The 19,058-nt window shown below is 37.2% G+C and overlaps 2 protein-coding genes across 2 annotated transcripts; one reads left to right on the top strand and one right to left on the bottom strand.

Annotated features, from left to right (window-relative positions):
- Positions 1–954: 954 nt before the first annotated feature.
- On the bottom strand, positions 955–10,309 carry rnf121 (ring finger protein 121). The gene is made up of 9 exons (XM_005814290.3): positions 10,149–10,309; positions 8,218–8,255; positions 7,743–7,884; positions 7,217–7,371; positions 6,968–7,075; positions 4,686–4,806; positions 4,473–4,606; positions 2,416–2,517; positions 955–1,330 (listed from the first exon to the last, which is right to left on the bottom strand). The coding sequence occupies exons 1-9, from the start codon at positions 10,224–10,226 to the stop codon at positions 1,210–1,212; spliced, it is 999 nt and encodes a 332-aa protein (XP_005814347.1). The 5' UTR covers positions 10,227–10,309; the 3' UTR covers positions 955–1,209.
- Positions 10,310–11,362: 1,053 nt separating this feature from the next.
- LOC102229193 (ribonucleoside-diphosphate reductase large subunit-like) lies at positions 11,363–18,735 on the top strand. Its single transcript, XM_005814289.2, has 19 exons — positions 11,363–11,527; positions 12,193–12,281; positions 12,360–12,537; positions 12,896–12,996; positions 13,099–13,158; positions 13,232–13,271; positions 13,377–13,539; positions 14,055–14,196; positions 14,293–14,376; positions 14,483–14,644; positions 14,728–14,807; positions 14,899–15,100; positions 15,216–15,365; positions 16,089–16,310; positions 16,404–16,480; positions 16,580–16,715; positions 17,594–17,689; positions 17,775–17,963; positions 18,046–18,735. Exons 1-19 carry the CDS (start codon positions 11,509–11,511, stop codon positions 18,235–18,237), a joined length of 2,382 nt encoding a protein of 793 aa, XP_005814346.1. The 5' UTR covers positions 11,363–11,508; the 3' UTR covers positions 18,238–18,735.
- Positions 18,736–19,058: the final 323 nt, after the last annotated feature.

Here is a 19,058-nt window from a genome sequence, read left to right on the forward strand (position 1 = left end):
CTGGCGGGCCACCAGGCTTTACTTGTGCCCCACCAGACTAAATATTGCTTATTTATTTGTCTTTTTAAAATGTTTGCATTATAGTTGGTGTTCAGGTATTAATCGTCCAATAACACATAATTATCAAGTGATATTTTCTCATTTTCAGTCAACTTTAAAAAATGCTTAACTCAAAAACACCAGTCCACAGGATGAATGACTGCCAAGCTCCCAACCACCGGGTTCGTAAAGTTTTCTGGGGGAAACCTTGGATGTAATTATGAAAACAAACAAAAAACACCACTTCCAACCTAATAAGGAAAACAGATGTAAAAAAAAAAAAAAAAAAAAAATGACACTTGAACTTCAGTTTCATTCTGTTGTGGTACTTCAATACAATCCATGAAAAAATTGCTGAAGTCTGCATTTGTTTTTTTATATATATATTTAATATTGTACATTAAAGAGGAGACCCTGATTGAGCCAGTTTGACCAGGATCATTATGTTTTGTTTTTTAATTAACCAGTATGATGCCTTTGAGTACTATAGTTTTGGGGAAAAAAAAGGTTTTCCCTTGGTCTTATAATACTGAGACCAATTAAATAACCTCCATTACTTCAGAGCTACAAAATTTTAAAATTGGGATATTGCTAAAAATACCCTGACAGTAACCTTTAGGTCAGGGTAATCAGAAAGTTTCATAAAATCCTAGGTTTTGTACGATTAAAAGGTTTTTCCCATTGACTGGACGCTTCTAGTCAGAAGACGTATGACATCAGTTTTAAGAAACCTATGCAACTTTGAGCTAAAAATACGTCGACAAATGTGAAGCAGTGAGATGAGTGATTAAACTGAAAGAAGAAAATGTGTCAATTTGAGGAAGTAAAATGTTGACGTAAAAATGAATGACTCATAACTTTCAGACATGATTCAAGCACGATACCGTCAAATATTTAAGACCAATCAGTAAGAAGCACCTTTTTCAAACCAATTTACTAGTTCAACCAAATAAGAAATCACATGGGTGTGAAACAAATCCCAAGAAATTAACAGACCTCCAGAGAGAGAACACTAATAAAATTCAAATAAACCGTAAATACAGATATGCGCCTATAAATATTTACAAAAAGTAGAGACACTTTTGTTGGTGTTTTAGTTTAATGTTAGGCCCACAGTCTTTTTGGAGCCAGTGCATATCTTCTCAGTCCATTGAGGTCTTTAGTCCGGGATCACTCCAGACCCAGGACGTAGTTGATACCTTGGACAAACCCGATGATGACGGGTTGCCAGGCTACCAGGTATCGAAGCCAGTCTAAAAGTTGTCCATACATGACATGTGGCCTCTCCCAGCTGAAGAAAACAGTGAAGGAGAACAACTCGAAGTAATCAGAAGAGATATAACCTCAACAACAGAGAATCAGGAACTCAATTAGAATATCAATGAAACTCAACCTAATGTAAGACATTAAGCTCATAAAAAAATAAACAAATTGATACATTTCAAGTTTATTTTTTGCTAATTTTGATGATTATGGCTTCTAGCAAATGAAAACCCTAAATTCAGCTGCTTACAGAACTACACAATAACCAGGTTAATAAAAATCTACTCTTTAAACAGCATGCTGAAAACCTATATGCATGTACAGTGCAGCATATGCACTGAATACTTGGGTTAGGCCTCTTTTAAAATGACTTATTGCATCAATGCAGCATGATATGGACGAGCCTGTCATTCTGCAAAAAGTCATGTCACTAAAGACCCGCAGGTGCACAGTCCAGTAATTGTGTGGCGGCTCTTGATGCACAAACCACACCCAGTGAACATTCACGCGTATGCCCGCTTCATGTACATTTCCACCTTCCAACCCATTTCTTCCTTCCACTCAACTTTCAACTGATATCCTTGGATACAGCACTCCCTACTGTTTTGTGGGTCATGCCCCTTGTGGAGGGCGTCTCAGCAGACTGGATGGGACACAACACTTTAAAGTTAATAATATTTCTGTTTGGCCTTATGTAAAATACTCAATTTTTTGGGATTCTGTTCACAATCCTCTAACTTAAAATAAACACTTAAGATATATATAATAAATCGGTTTTCTTTCCCTGAACTGAAGTGCTAAAGGTAAACTTGTTAATGATCGTCTAATTTAGTAGAATCCCATTTCTGCTTTGGGGAACTGCTGTCACACGCGTCTAATGTGTCTTTAACTGATCCGTGAAAAGGAACAATAACTTGATATGCAAGCTGTAAATTTCTAGTACGTTAATTAGCGTCTAGTCACTTTGTTCCACTCAATTAAAACTTCTAACAAGTTTATAATTTGGCTTAACTTCTTATAATACTCAACAGCAAGATTTAACATTCAGCACAAAAAGTATTTCATAAAGTTCTGTTTTAAAATCTTCTACGGCTGGAACAACAAGAAGGATACGGATTGCTGAACATCCTCTTCAGATCCACCTTCTCTTTGCAGTACGGACACATCTGCTTCTTCCCCACGATGCACCAGCCTCTTATGCAGAACTCATGGAAACTGGACAAGGAGTTAAGGCTTCATCACCAGCTTGAACATGAGAAAGTGTGGATATGAACATTTCACAGCATCAACAACAGAATAGTGGCAGTGAAAACGCTGATTGCAAACAGGTTGGATAAATCCAGGCGTTCATGGGGAAAAAATGGACATGAAAACATAAAACAGCCCATATTTGGAGGCTGACAGGTCAAAGGAACAAACATACCACCAGGTGGCAGTGATGGGGGATATTCTCAGAATTCAACCGGGTTATATTTCTGTTAAAAAACCCTTAAAAACATGCAATTTTAAATATATCAAATGTAGCAGGCAAGTGAATATGATTTGTATACTGCTGACTGTATCCCTTCTTTCACACATGGCAGGAGTTTGGTTGTTAGTTTGGTTGTGGACTTGTATAAAAATGCTATTTCTATCTAAAACACCAATGCCATGTTTGGAATGGATTGCAGCAAAACATTAAAGATTTGTAATGGATATTCTGTGCAAAATATTTTACTCAGAGAAGTAAATTCTTTAAATTACATCCCATTACATTAATGTCCATATGTAAATTGTTTTCTCTTGATTATTCACCGATATTTTGTCTCGAACATCCGATAATCTCTCTGTTGTTTTTCTAATCATAATTTAACTGCAATAATAATAATTTAGTAAGCTGGTTTATGGCTTGAATTATTTTCACTGTTGTTGTGCATTTCTGCTCATAACATCACGTAGCTGCAAATCAAGTTTGTTTATAAATCTTTTAAATTTCTGTTGAGCCCATTCTCCTCTGGTACTCCTAAAAAACGTATGGTGCAGCATCATGCTGCCGTCACGTTCTGCTCTCAACCAGAGCAGGCAGCTCTGGTTAGAGCTTCCTGCTGGGAAGCTTTAACCAGCTGGGAAGCCCTAACCCAGTCCCAGCTTCCCAGCAGGGACTGGGAAGCTGGTTAGAGTTGATGGGAAGATAAATGGAGCAAAATACGGGGAAATTCCTCTTTAGACAGGACAATGGCCCTAAAAACGCAGCCATAATAATGGCTTAGTCAAAGTCAACAATATGCAACTTAGAATCTGAGTTTCGATAAGGTCTGTTTGCAGAATTTGCAAACAATGGACAAGAATTTCTCTCAGTGTGCAAAACTTATACCGACAATGCAGCTGTAATTCCAATAAGATAAATTAGTGGTAGATTATGAAAACCATATATCTTATTTGACCCTACTTTGTGTTGCTCTAATTTATAAGAAGGAACAGCAAACATTTTAAAATAAAGAAATAAATGAAGGTTTTAGAATATTGTCAAGTTTTTCATGAAATAATTACATTGAATTTCCACAATAATGTGTCTCTAAAGATAACGGCAATGTTTTTTAGATCCATTTGTCTTGTCATTTTGTTGGAAACAATGTGCTTTTTTAAGCATTTATACACAAATCCCATATAAAAAATTGCATCCATCCTCTTTTTGCAAACATTTTCCCCCTATATTAAAGGCTAAAAATAGAAATAAAATGGCAGTTATTTAAAAACAACAGATTTTCTCAGCAGATATTTAAGTTGTGTTTAAGAGCCCGTGTAACATTTGCACACCTAAATGAAATTTTAGCTGGAAAAATGACACTCTAGATGTTATGGTTGCAGACCACTGCTGTGGACGCTAACATGAAAAAAACATGCTAGTGCCAGGTTTTAAAACACAGAGTTTGAAAAAGGCAGAAATCGTGCGGTTTACAACGTTCGGCAAATTCCAATCAGCACTGAGGAAGTAGCATGGGGTATTTTTAAAAAAACAGACATAACATTCTGGGATAAAGGTCAAGCTAATTCCTCTTTACATTGTGAGAGATTGCATGTTCTGGTTTCTAAAACAAATCCTGAAAACAACCCATGATGCACCAAAACTTCTCTTTTCACTGATAAGATCAAATTAAAAAGCACGTCTGTATCAGTGACAGGCAGGATACACGTGATTGCAGGACAATCTGTAGGTGTTCTCGATTATCCCTTCCTCACTGACATCTACGAGAATGGGCTGACCGCACACGGCACAGATGTTGTCCGAGAGGTGCTTGGTTGGCATCCCTGATGCACTGTAATACTGAAACGAAAAGCACAAATGGTTCAAGTAACATTTAGAGTCAGTCACTACCTCTAAAATATGCAATGTAGCTACTTACTCCGACGGTTGAGGCCATGAAGTCTGCACACATCTCAGCAAAGTCTCTACCAAGGACTCCATAGTACAGCCCATAGAACAGCAGCGAAACGCCAAAATCCATAGCATCCTCTGGTTTTATCCTGCAAGGATAATCAGAGTGATAAACAAGAGCTACAATAGACCAATAAAGAAAAGTGAACTAATAAAAAGACTTAACACTGCACCTAAATGATCAATTCTCACTATTTTACAAACTTTGCTTTTAATTATTTAGGATGCTTAATCATTTCAAATAGAAAACCTTTATCTCAAGATTTACTTTAGAATCAATAAATCTTATAATAGCTGTAACCATGTTTTAAATGTATCTAAACAAAACAACTGTTTAATCTTGTAAACAATGAAACTGAAAACAATAGCAATCATCTCCTTGGCAACCATCTCCATGGAAAAAAAAAGAGGAAGACAGACATTTTTTTTCCGTACAGATCATATGTCTCACTTGTCATGAAAGCTTAATCTCTTTACATAATGTTTACATTAACCTTTGCAATTTTAGGAACAGACTGATTCTTATAGGCTACATTTTTCTGGACCGAGTCATTTCACTTTTTATCCAAACAAATCTAGTAAAATGATTTCCAGTCGGGTTGGTTATGGTTCATTTCAATTCAGTTTATGCATACATAACGATGACGAGGCACTTTCCAAGATAAAAATCTAATTTGAGTACAGAAATTAAAAATTGATTCAAATTCAATTACATACAGCGCATCCAGAAAGTGTTCACATTGCTTCACTTTTCCCATATTTTCTACAGCCTTATCCATAATTGTTTTAAAATGTATATTTTCCCTCAAAATTGCTCCAAATACCCAAATATGACAATGTGATTTTTTTTTTTTTTAGTTCAGCTGAGAAATGTAGAAAAAAACAAAAACAAAGGAGTAGATGCACAGTTTACTCCAATTCAATCCTAGTTCTAAATTAATCCAGTCAAGTTCAGTTAAAATCCACATTAGTAAAAAGATAGAGTCTAAATACTTGGGAAATATTATTGAGCATTGTCATTACAAAACCAGACAAATTAGCAAATGGAACATTAATTACATAAACAGAATTATTAGCCTTTGCCCTTTAACGTGTTCTGACACATAAGTCAGATGCAACAATGGGGAAATGAAATAGTCCTGTGTCAGAGAGTTTAGTCACAAGAAAAGAAGCTACAGATATATTTGGCGTTTGCTAAAACAAATCCCTACAAGTGAGAGGGTTAGCTACAACAGCTTATATTTATAATCTCATGCCACCACTACACTTCAACCACAGAGACCTTTTGGTTGCTATGTGTACAGCTAACTCAAATAAAGTGACTCAGAAAATTGGAATATTACATACGACCAATAAAGAAACTGAATATTAATACCCGATACCAGCATCAAGTACTCGTAGCCAATACTCCAAACGGATTCCACAGTTCTGCTGGATTTTCCTCCTGTGCTGTGCAACTCATAGACTAAACTAAATAAATTTATTTTCAGAAGTTATTGTGTGGTATCAGTACTTGGTATCAGTGAGTACCTAAACTGAAGCACTTCTACTCAGTCTAGAACAAAAACATATCGGGACACCCCTACAGAAATTATATTAATGCTTTCTTTGGTAAAACTGTTGAATAAGAAATGATAGAAAAGGTGAACGAGCAGATGGAGCCGTATACCACTTCATGGTTCCCTCTGCACTTGCTCATAGTGGCTGTGCTTGATTGGCAAGGAAACATATCTGACCAAATCCCCATAGAGAACACCAAACCCATCAACACTATTAAAGAAAGCCGGGCTTCCTTAAAATCACAGATTGGCAATATTCATGTCACCTTACATTAACTCAGAAATTCTTGCTAAGCAGCCAAGATTCCTTACTTAATGTCAATCTTGTACAGTACATGAAGTAAATTCAAAAGATTAGCATTTCTGCAGTAATTTTTGTCATGCTTAAAATTTTCTATATATTACAAGTTTAAGTTCTGTTACTTAAACTACTAAAATAAAGAACTTTTTGATAGCCTTCTAGTGTTTTTAGGTGAAGCGGTAGATGGATACTTAAAGTACGGTAGTTGTTACACAGAATTTGAAAACAGCACCATCTGGCGGTGAGAAAGTGCAACACATCATGGAGCGCTAAAAGCTAAAACAATTGGTTGAGTTGTACACCTTTCAAAAACACACTACACATCACCCACTGAAAAAATGTACAATATTTTTAAAAAATTAGAAAATAATTTTGTGCAATTATACATACCTGAATATAAGGTTTATACCAAAAAGTGTAAACATGACCACGCTGTAGCCAAATATTCCTATGGCATAGCTAATCTTGTACAGGAGGAGGAACCACTTGTACACCAACCTACAAATACAATCAGACAGTAAATGTGTTTAACTTGAGACTGTTTTATAATTATTGCAGCACTAATTTGTCATTTCTCCTTTTTATGTGGATATTTGTCTATATCTGAAGTTTTTATGCACATCTAAAAATGAGATTCACCTCGGTGTGGTGCAGGCCAGTGGCTTGCGAGTGGCACGAAAGGAGATGTACGCTGTGATGACGGAGAAGACGAACCACGTGGACAGAAACCTCCACCAGTGGAGTTTTGTAGTGAAGTAGAGCGGAACTACCCACATCTGAAACAGTGTCACCAGCTACGAGACAAGAAATGTGCAGAATCAATAGTGAATTTGAGCAAAATAAAAAAAACTAAGTGGTCAATGCTATCAGAGATGAGGGAAACTGAAAATCCATTTGAATTTAATTAACAACAAGAATGAAAATATCAGTTTTTATTTCTCTGTATTTAGCAAACGACACTGCAGCAATGTGCTGCCACAGATATAATCTAAATGTAAAGATGCATGTTCCTCAACACTGGAGATTTCACAAAAGTACTTGTCACGCCGATGCAGACACACATACCTCTTGTCCCACTTGAACAGATTTTGAGACTCAGTATGCAAACCTTTACATGATGATATTTCCAAATTCACACTCAGAGCTTGTGTCTTTTGTGCCTTACGTTGTACGACTTTGGGTGTCTCTGTTTCCACTGCACGAGTACCAGCTGGGCGACGACCAGGGTGACGATGAGGATCAGCACCATTTCTGCGTGCATGGCCTCATGACCTTTGTGTTTGGCATGCATTTTTGCGTGCTCCACTCTGTCGATAGAAATGTAAATGAGCAATGTAGGTTAACAAACAACCGCATGATCGGAAGATTTACACCAAAACAGGATATGTGCTCATGCTGGCACAGGTGCTGATAGAAATACTGCAAATGGTGTCATCTTTAAAAACAAGAGTAAAATGTTGTGTATTTTGACCTTGGTAAGATTAGATTATGTTTCAGATAAATGCATTGAAGAGACAGAAACAGATATTGATTTATTACTGATGTATTATGCAAAAAACCTTGTGCATTATCAGCTGAAAACCTACTGACGTGCAACAATTAACTGTACAGATAAGTCTGAGTGTGATGCATACACTGACCTCCATTTCTCTTCTGGTGAAAGCTTAGACACATCAAACTGTAAAAAGGCAGAGAAAAGGGTAGAAAGTTAAAAAGGGAATAAAATTGCAACGCAGTAGTTTGTAAATGACTGTCACTTTTGTAATTCCTTCATTCTGTGTAAGATCCCAAAACTGCAACACATTTCTTTTGGTCATTTGTGTTGTATTGCTAAAACCAAAAATTGGAATCAGTCATAATTTTCTTTCTTAAAAAGCCTAATCTCTGTATCACTTGATGTTAGTTTTATTTTATTTAAAGAGGTGAGACAACTGACAACTAGTTCTCGGTTAAAACTAGACCTGTATTTTAAAAAAACCTTTTCTAGTTGCGGTTATCACTATGCAACAATCAATTTTATTTTAATCATGAATTCTGGTGGGTAAATTAATGATAAAATTTTATTTTTGTAATTTAAAGACTCTTTGATGCTCAAATGGAAATTCAAATTGCTGATTCCCATCGAGATACACGTAGAACTTTTTATGGAATAAAAATACCAAAACAAAGTAAATAAAAAGCACTGGTCGAGTAAAAGCCAAATTGGTGAGCCTCTGACAGGTAAAGCAAATAAAGCATTCTGGAATAACATTGTTCACTGCACTCAACAGCTGCTGTCCCTCCCACGTTGTTGAGCTTGTTTAGCAACCTGAAATTAATTTAGAGACTGGTAGGAATCACTGACATACACCTGTCTCCTTATAATTACCTGGAACAACAGAGAAATATTAATCGTCATTCTAAGCAGGAGTCCAATTGAAAGTTCAGATGTACCAACTCAAAAAATTAAGAATATAGCGTAAAAGTTAAATATTTCTTGCCAGTCATCTCAGAAAGTGAAACGTAATTTTATAGAAATTCATTACACATGGAGTAAAATATTTCAAACTTTATTTTTATTTTTTATAAATAATTTTAATGATTATGGTCTACAGGTTAAAAAAAAACCTCTCAAAATTCAGTGTCTTAGAAAATTAGAATATCATATTAGACCAATCAAAAACTGATGTTTTAAGCACAAATGCCAACCTTCTGAAAAGTATGTACATTTCTATGCACTCAACACTTAGTTGGGAATCCTCCTGCATGAATTACTGCATCAATGCAGCTTATAGAGGCGATCACCCTGTAGCACAGCATGTAAGTGAGATGTACTAGTTCCCAGTATGTGATAATTTGTATTAATTTCTGTGCAGTAATACTGAATAAGGCAATCATTCTTAATTGAACGTGATCAGTTTAGCGCAATTTTGGATCCTATTTGTTATTATACTGTTATTTCACTGCCCTCAATGTGATGAAGGATAACCAGGCCAAAGGTTACAAACTGATCAACATCTGAATTTTAGGAGTATTTCAAAATTATTTCTATTCATATACACAAAGTTGAAACAATAACACAACCTAACGCACTGACACGCAGTCTCATCATTGCACCTTTCAAAAAGCTGAGTTTAATTCAAACACTGAAATATCTCAGGAAGTGATAAAGTTACTTCCACTGAAATTACCTGACCTTTGAGCCCCACCAGCCACATCATCTTATACTAAAGATTGCTTTAAAATGTCACTCACAGCTCAGCAAAATTATAAAGGAGGAAAAAAATTATAGTCGAGAGAGAAAGGGAAGAACACAAGTAGCTTTGATTGAGTAATAGCAGGTGATGCTCATGGTCTTAGCAAGGCTGTAATTTTATTTTTGTTTTTGTTTGCATTTGACGTCCTGGTTCCACAAGTTTAGCTGTTAGTTCACTTGACAACCTCCTTCCTCCCAGACGCCTTGCCTGGTCATGGTTGTTAAGTTAATCGTGGTAGTTAGTAGTTAGCTAAATCTGGGAGCAGGAGCTAACTCAGAAGCTAGCTCCTTTCACAGACTAACCCAAGGCTTCCTGTTAATTCTCATTAGTCTAACCTGGTTCGGTTCATTATGCTGCTCCAACCCGTGGTCGTGCTCTACACCGTCAACCTCCACCTCAAACACGCCAGCCATCTTCAGAGAGCTTCTTTAACGTTCCGGGGCCATTAGCATTAGCGGAGCAGCTTAGGAGAGTCACTTCCTGTTTCAAACACCTTCAAAATAAAGTTCCAAATTAAATGTAGGTCAATTTGTAAAGTCCAACGTTATCATGTTTTTTCCCCCCCAAGAAAAAAAACATAATAGCTAATATTTAGAATGTTTTAAATGGGTTAGAATACAGTAAATCAGATGTGCTTAGCTTATAAAATTGTAAAAAAAATATTCTGCTTGCTTGACTCTTCAAGCATAATACTATTCTCTCTTTCAAAGCTGTTATATTTCATGCAGAAAGAAAAATGTTTACGACTCTATCAACAGTACACACAGCAAACTGTGTGTACTGTTTGCTGTGTGTACAAGCAAACACACAAACAAACAGATCGTTGTTGGGGTTATTATCACCAAAACTGTGTGGATTTGTTGCACCCATTGCATAAAACTTCATATTCCTTGTGGTTCTATTTTCAAACAGAAATATCCATTGTGAATTTATTTTTCTTATTAATAACAACTTAGGCTTTACATTCTTGCACAGTAAATATGAATTATTGTTAGCTTTATGCACTTTTCCCTTAAACTGAACTGTGAAAGTGAAGAGAAACTCCGGGAACTTGTTTTGAAAGCTAAAATCATAGAACCAGAATTAAAAATAGCCTGAATTTCTAATATGAAAATGAAACTGTTCAAAATGAGCACGATATCAGTGGTATATTTACTAAATAATGTTAGATTTGACTGTCACAGAAAACGCAACATAATTATATAACTTTATTGTATAGTTACCTGTAAACAATAGGTGTTAATTAAAAACTAAAATATGATCAAGCATTAATATAAAAAGGGAAAGGCTTTTCATAAAACCCGAACAGATCGTTGTTGGGGTTATTATCACCAAACTGCAAAGAGACAACCATAGCCATATAATGTGTTTATAACAACCGTATGCTATAATAACATTATACATATGACATCCCGCCAGACTATTCAGAGCAGGATGTTAATGGGCTGCGCTCTGCTTGTGATTGGGTTAGAATCTCCCCAAATCAGCGCTGATTGGCTGGAAACACCAGCACTGTCCGCAGCGACAGCCTTTCAGCCGCGTTTGACTTGTTGGCGCTCTTAGTTTGAGATTCAATGTTGCAGAGGATAATAAGCTGCAACAATCGTTTAATAGTTTTATTCTCTTTCTGTCTCCGACCGAGAAGAAAGTACTAAAACCTTCATTTTAGGAATAAAGAGCTGATCTTCCGTCAACATGCACGTGATTAAACGAGGTATTGTAATCAGCTTTTGTCTTTTTTCTCCTTGTCAGAAAACATGAAGTTATTGTTCTGCAAACTTTGTCCAACCTCTCAGAGGCAGTATGCGTGTTTTATTTTACAGTATAATATCATATCACAGACGCTGTGGCGTGTTTTAGTTTCTTTGTGTGCAGTTTCAGTTTCCGCCGAAACAGAACAAAGAATCCAGTTATGAAACGACAGAGTTGACGATTTCTATCTATGTTCTAAGATTTTCCCCTTTTAAAAAAAGAATATATATGCACATATATTCTGCATTCAAAATATGTTTTTTGCTCAAACAAACGCATCTGAACCGAAACTTAATGAACAAATGTGCCTTGTTTAGTTGTTTATTTTGTCTATTCACTTTGATTTTGATGCAAAATCGATTCACAAACTAAGACTGTATAAATGTCAAAATAAGCTTTTACTGTTGCGTTGGCGCGCTCCTATCTTGGCGCTGCAAAACATGATGTTCAGTGTGAGCTTCCTGATCATCTGGATCAGGAAGCTATTTGTTGTTATGTTGCTTGAGTGGCGTCAAACAACAAATAAAACATTCAATGACATTTAATATCATTAAACCGCTCTAGTGATTTATTTCAGTACCTGGTTTAGTAATAAATATTTTTTTTTAATTAAAATTTTTCTTATAGATGGGCGCCAGGAGGCAGTTAGTTTTGATAAAATCACATCCCGCATTCAGAAACTCTGCTATGGGCTCAACAGCGACTTTGTGGACCCTGTAAGTTCAAACAACAACAAAAATCAAACAGGAATGTACACTTTATTCTGTCATAACCTTGCCTCTCTATTTACACAGACCCAGATTACAATGAAGGTGATACAGGGTCTGTACAGTGGGGTCACCACTGTGGAGCTGGACACTCTGGCTGCAGAGACTGCTGCCACTCTCACCACCAAACATCCCGACTACGCAATCCTGGCTGCTCGGATCGCTGTGTCCAACCTGCACCGAGAGACCAAGAAAGTTTTCAGTGGTATGTTTGCTTGCTGTTGATTGTTTCATAATAAGTGCAAGTGGCTCTGAAAAGTATTAACACACCCTAAAGATTTGCACATTTTGTCAAATTACACCCACAAATTTCCATGTATTTTGCTAAGATTTAATATGGCAGATCAATACAAAATAGTGCATAATGGTAAAGAGGAAAGAAGAGCAACTTATTTCTTTAATAAGTTACATAATTAGTAATCAGAGCCCACTTGATACTTTTTGCATCCACATGAGTATCACAGTCTATGCAGCTTCATAATGACATCCATTGCTTCCTGTAAGTTACTTGCCTCTGCCACGACTCAACGTTAAAATCAACAACCTGTCTGCTTCTCACACAGACGTGATGGAAGACCTGTACAACTATGTCAACCCCTTAAACAAACGTCACTCCCCTATGATCTCCAAGGAGACACTGGACATTGTCCTCGAAAACAAAGATGTAAGTAAACATGAGGGAAATAACATATGCTTGTGCTTTTGGTTTTCAAATTGAACTAATTATGTTTCGCCGGTATTAACATGGCAATCTCGACTCTTGCAGCTCCTCAACTCAGCCATCATTTACGACAGAGACTTTTCTTACAACTTCTTTGGTTTTAAGGTAAGACTTTGTTTTTGGTATAACATTTTAACAATTAGCAAGCACATTGACAGATTTTATTTTGTTTTTATAGACTCTTGAGCGATCATATTTGCTGAAGATCAACGGCAAAGGTATGTTTCCTTATTTATTAAGAATTTACTTTCATGACTGTAAATGTCCCCATCATATTATTTAGCATTTTAAGACCCTAAATTATTGTCCACCGCTTTCCATAGTTGCTGAGAGACCCCAGCACATGCTGATGAGAGTGGCAGTCGGGATTCATAAAGGAGACATTGAGGCAGCTGTTGAAACATACAACCTGCTTTCAGAGAAGTGGTTCACTCATGCCTCTCCTACCCTGTTTAACGCTGGCACCACCAGGCCTCAGCTGTCCAGGTAAATAAGGTGAACACTGCACACTTCCTGTGAGAAATTAAAATTCTCTCATCATGGGAAGGAATGACTCAAGTTAATGATGCCTATGAATCATTTTTTGGACAGTTGAACAAGAATTGACTTTAATGAATTGGGTGGAGACGTTTTAATTGATTGAGGGGTCAGATATTCATCCATAAGTTTATTGATGGCTTTACAAAGTCAATAGTTTACTAAGGGATGTTACGCAAACATTAATAGTGTGTATGTTGGTGTAATTCTAGACCAGTAAGAAAAAAAAAATGTGAATGATTTCAAACTTGTTTGCTAGGCTCCCATTTTTGAAATTCATTGGAGCTATTTTTTGTCTCGTCAGTCCTTCATGGAAAGGAAAAACTCAAATGCAACATTAAAAGTCTAAAATTAATAGGACTTTCAGGACTATTCCTGACAAGTGTATTGTGCTCCGAGTAAGCATAACCTAAACTTTGAAGTTCATCTTTTTTGTAATTCAACCTCTTGGATGACTTTTGCAGTTGTTTCCTGCTAGCTATGAGTGAAGACAGCATCAACGGTATTTACGACACACTGAAGCAGTGCGCGCTCATTTCCAAATCAGCAGGAGGCATCGGCCTGGCGGTCAGCTGTATCAGAGCAACGGGCAGCTACATTGCTGGTGTAAGCCACATAAATGCAGCAAAGACTAAAACCAAATAGACTGGTTTATATGTTCTTTTGAACAACCAGATGTAATGTATATGTTATGTTTTTCAGACTAACGGCACTTCTAACGGGCTGGTTCCCATGCTGCGAGTGTACAACAACACAGCACGTTATGTGGACCAGGGCGGCAACAAGGTGAGAATTCGTGCCAGAGACGTTGAAGGAGTCTAACAGTGACGCATAAAAAGGTAATTGAAGGGCTTCCTAAACCCTTAGCCGCACTGGGCCATTGTGTTTATAGAGACCAGGGGCCTTCTCTGTGTACCTGGAGCCGTGGCATGCTGATGTGTTTGAGTTTTTGGAGCTGAAGAAGAACACGGGTAAAGAAGAGCAGAGAGCCAGAGACCTGTTCTTTGCCTTGTGGATTCCAGACCTCTTTATGAAGCGAGTGGAAAGCAATCAGGTGAATCCCGAGAGAAATTTCCTGTCAAGTAGATCTGGGGTGGATTTATCACTAACCTTGTGTCCATTCCTCTGTCCCCGTAGGACTGGTCTCTGATGTGTCCAAGCCAATGTCCTGGGTTGGATGAGTGCTGGGGAGAAGAGTTTGAGGAGCTCTACACTCGGTAAACACGACACGACAAACAGCTTTTTTTTTTCACCAAGCAGTGTGTTTTTCAGGGCTAACGCCTCCTTGTTGATCACATCCATTTCCAGTTACGAGAAGGAGGGCAGGGTAAAGCGTGTGGTGAAGGCTCAGCAGCTCTGGTACGCCATCATCGAGTCGCAGACAGAGACGGGTACGCCGTACATGCTCTACAAGGACGCCTGCAACAGGAAGACCAACCAGCAAAATCTGGGCACCATCAAGTCCAGCAATCTCTGCACAGAGATTGTTGAATACACAAGTAAAGATGAGGTGAATATGCTGACCCCTACAGGCTGAGATTGTTCCTACATGGCACCATGACTAGCCTTCTGCAGTGAGCTGATGATAGGTATTTTCAATCAGCTCTGCTTTGTGTCCAACTCAGGTTGCAGTGTGTAACCTGGCTTCCATCGCCCTCAACATGTATGTCACCCCAGAAAGGAGCTTTGACTTTAACAAGCTTGCATCTGTAACCAAAGTGATTGTCAGGAACCTAAACAAGATCATCGATATCAACTACTACCCAGTGCCTGAGGTATGACTCCAGCGCTAATGCCTCCAGGGAAGCTGACCTCCCTGCAGCTGCAGTTCCAGTCAGATGTTTATGTAATCGAATATTATGATGATTAATAGATTAATCAGATCAGAAATTTGCATATTCTGCAGATATTTAATTTAACCCCTGAAGCTTATTTTACAAAAAATTTGAAATGCAGAAAAAATAAATAAGTAAATTCCTTTTTAAATAAAAAAAAGAACATTTTATTGTCTAAAATATAGCATTCCTTTAGTGCACGCATGATTATTTGTAGAAAAGGGCTCGTCTGCAGATAAAAAATACTTAATGATCCACTTAAAATCTATAAAGTTTAGGAATATGTAGATTTTTTTTTGTTAATCGATTAATAATTGGATTGCAGAAGGTGCTGAATTGGATTTTTTTTTTTACTGAATTTGAACAAGGTGAAACTAAAACTACTACTTTAGGAGTTCTGGATTGACCATATTTACAGAAAAAGTTTTTTATTATTATTTTAAATTCAAAATCCATATATTTATTTGTCCAATTACTGCTCTGAATATGTTCTTTCTGCAATTGGTTTCTTTTGAGTTTGAATGCTCTAACAATGAATCATCAAGTAAATGAGCTGAAACAATTATTACAATAATCGATTCATTAGCAATAAATGTAGGTAAACCATTGCTTGAAACAGTGAATTTTTCTTTTAAACACCACCTCCTGCTTCCTGCATTACAGGCTGAAAAGTCCAACAAGCGTCACAGGCCTATTGGAATCGGTGTGCAGGGTCTGGCTGATGCCTTTATCCTCATGCGCTACCCATTTGAAAGCCCAGAAGCCCAGTTACTCAACATTCACATCTTTGAAACCATCTACTACGCCGCCCTGGAGGCCAGTTGTGAGCTGGCAGCAGAATTTGGCCCGTATGAAACCTACGCTGGCTCTCCTGTCAGCAAGGGAGTGAGTAGTCTTCACACACCCATCTGGAGAAACATCTCTCTAATCTGCAGATTAGAGCTTAAATTATGTGCTCATCATGCTGTTCTGCCTTAGACCCTTCAGTATGACATGTGGAAAAAAACCCCAACAGACCTGTGGGACTGGAAGGCACTGAAGGAGAAAATTGCCAAGTAAGTCTATGTGAAATCTTCACTTCCTCTTGTTTTAAACATCTGTTTTCCTGTAGCAGATCCTTTATTAACCCTACGTGTTAAATTGTTTCTCCTTAGGCACGGTGTGAGGAACAGTTTGCTTTTGGCCCCAATGCCCACAGCTTCCACTGCCCAGATCTTGGGTAACAATGAGTCCATTGAGGCATACACAAGCAACATCTACACTCGCAGGGTGCTCTCAGGAGAGTTTCAGGTCAGTGCAGAATGCATTTGCTGCTTTAAATCTCTAAAAAAAAACAAAAAAACAACAACAACAAAGAAACAAACATCAGGATTTAGTTTAGTCATGATCGAAATCTTGTTCATATAGTAGTGATTTGCAGACTGTGTACTAGTCCAGTGTACTAGTAATCAGTGTATTGAAATCTGTTCCATTTAGATACATAGTTTGAACTGTATTAAATGATTCACGTAAATACTGTTAAAATTAAATGGAATGTATCCCATTTCATTTATTTGCATTCAGTGATGCTCTGGATTCTATAGAATCCAGTTTTCTTGGCAGTGACAAATATTTAGTCCAAACAGAAGTTTCTTAAGAGCCAAAGATCTGCATCTGGCACGACAAATCCAGCTACAGTCATAAAGAAACTTAAATCTTGCTCCTGTTGACTGCTGCTACTGCTAGGCTAATGCTAGCATGTGTATTAGCTATAGTCTGCCTTGTGGTTGCACCTAAACATGTGGAGACAAAAGCTATATAAAAAAAAAAGTTATTCTCCAGCTTTATAAACAGATATTTGCTTTAAATGTCATAAAATTTAATTTTAAATGTTTCAACTGCTTTCTGTGCAACTACATGAAAAGTTTTCTGGGTTTCATTGAGGCAGTGCCATCTCTCTTTTACTGTAATTTGACAAAACAATGTGTGTTTGCAAGTTTTTATTGGTTGTAAAAATTGTAGACGTACGACTCACTGCGCTGTGTAATGGATAAAATCAGATTAAGCCTACAACCGGAGTTGAATTTAGTCCTGGAAAACATTTGCTGGGATTGGAAATATGACTGATTTTTAAGACATCCATAAAGTAAGAAAAGATTGCCTTAAGATCTTTTAAATTTGTCGTACAGATTGTGAATCCCCACCTGCTGAAGGACCTCACTGAACGAGGACTGTGGAATGAGGATATGAAGAACCAGCTGATTGCTCACAACGGCTCCATCCAGGTGAAACAAAATAAAAAATCTGCAAGAAAATTAGTTTTATTTTTCAAGAAACAGATTTTATAACATGCTCTCGCTTCTTGCTTAGGACATCAAAGAGATCCCAGATGATCTGAAGCAGCTCTATAAAACAGTTTGGGAAATCTCCCAGAAAACTGTCCTCAAGATGGCAGCAGATCGTGGCACCTACATCGATCAGAGTCAGTCTCTGAATATTCACATTGCTGAGCCAAACTACGGCAAACTCACCAGTATGCACTTTTATGGATGGAAGTTGGTACGTCTGGACCCAAAGGACAAATATCTAAACTCAGTATCAGCAGGAACTCCTAATAATCCCTGTCCTTTCTTGCCTGCAGGGCCTGAAAACCGGCATGTACTACCTCAGAACGAAGCCCGCTGCCAACCCGATTCAGTTCACCCTGAACAAGGAGAAACTGAAGGAGAGCCAGTCAGCAAAGAGCCTGGAGGAGGAATCCAGAGAGCGCAACACAGCAGCCATGGTCTGCTCCTTAGCCAACAAAGATGAATGCCTGATGTGCGGCTCCTAAGACAAGGAACGAGTCTCTCCAGCTCCATCGCCATAATCATTGCCGATTTATATTTTTATAAAGTACTTGGGGGTTATTTAATGTTTACAAAAAAATTTTAAGTCATAAAAATGTATAGTGTATTGAATTAATAGGATTTCATGAATTAATATTTTACTTAGAGTCATCAATGCAGTTTTATTTTTAATGAATTTCAGGTTGATCTTTGTTTTAAATGAAATCAGCCATCTGGCATTAAATGTTAAGGATGCTAATGAAGATATAAAAAAAACTCCAAAGCTCACTGACCTGCTGCACATTTTTTTACTGTCACATTTTACTACTGCAATAAAACATTTTTTTAGTTTTTTTTTTTAATATACATTTACAAGAGGGGTGGCATTAAATACGTAGGGTTTTATATTTTGAAAATCGTCAGCTTGTAAGTTTAGGTCATTTTTTTACTTCAGTTGCTTCATAGTCGGTTGCTTTGCTTTTATTTATCAAAATAGGGATAATTTTCTATTTGTACAACAATAAAAAAAAAATTATAAAAAGTAGTGGGTAATGTGTATGTTCTGTACTTTATGCATATTTTGTTCCATATTTGTTCAGATTTTTTTAGCAGCTGCTCCACACCAGGATGCCTCCTGATCCAATAATTATAAAAACACAAAGCCCTTTGTTAGAAACATTTTGAGTTGGTTTGAACCGACTAAACCGAGGCTGACATGAAACAAGTCGAATGGAAGCAGAACATGTTTCTTATCCAACAAAAATATAAGGTGATATCGCAAGTGTTTTTCCAGTGAAGGAGAATATAATGTGTCCTGGGACAAATG

The sequence above is a fragment of the Xiphophorus maculatus genome, chromosome 11 (assembly GCF_002775205.1).
Source record: "Xiphophorus maculatus strain JP 163 A chromosome 11, X_maculatus-5.0-male, whole genome shotgun sequence".
Lineage (NCBI taxonomy): Eukaryota > Metazoa > Chordata > Actinopteri > Cyprinodontiformes > Poeciliidae > Xiphophorus > Xiphophorus maculatus.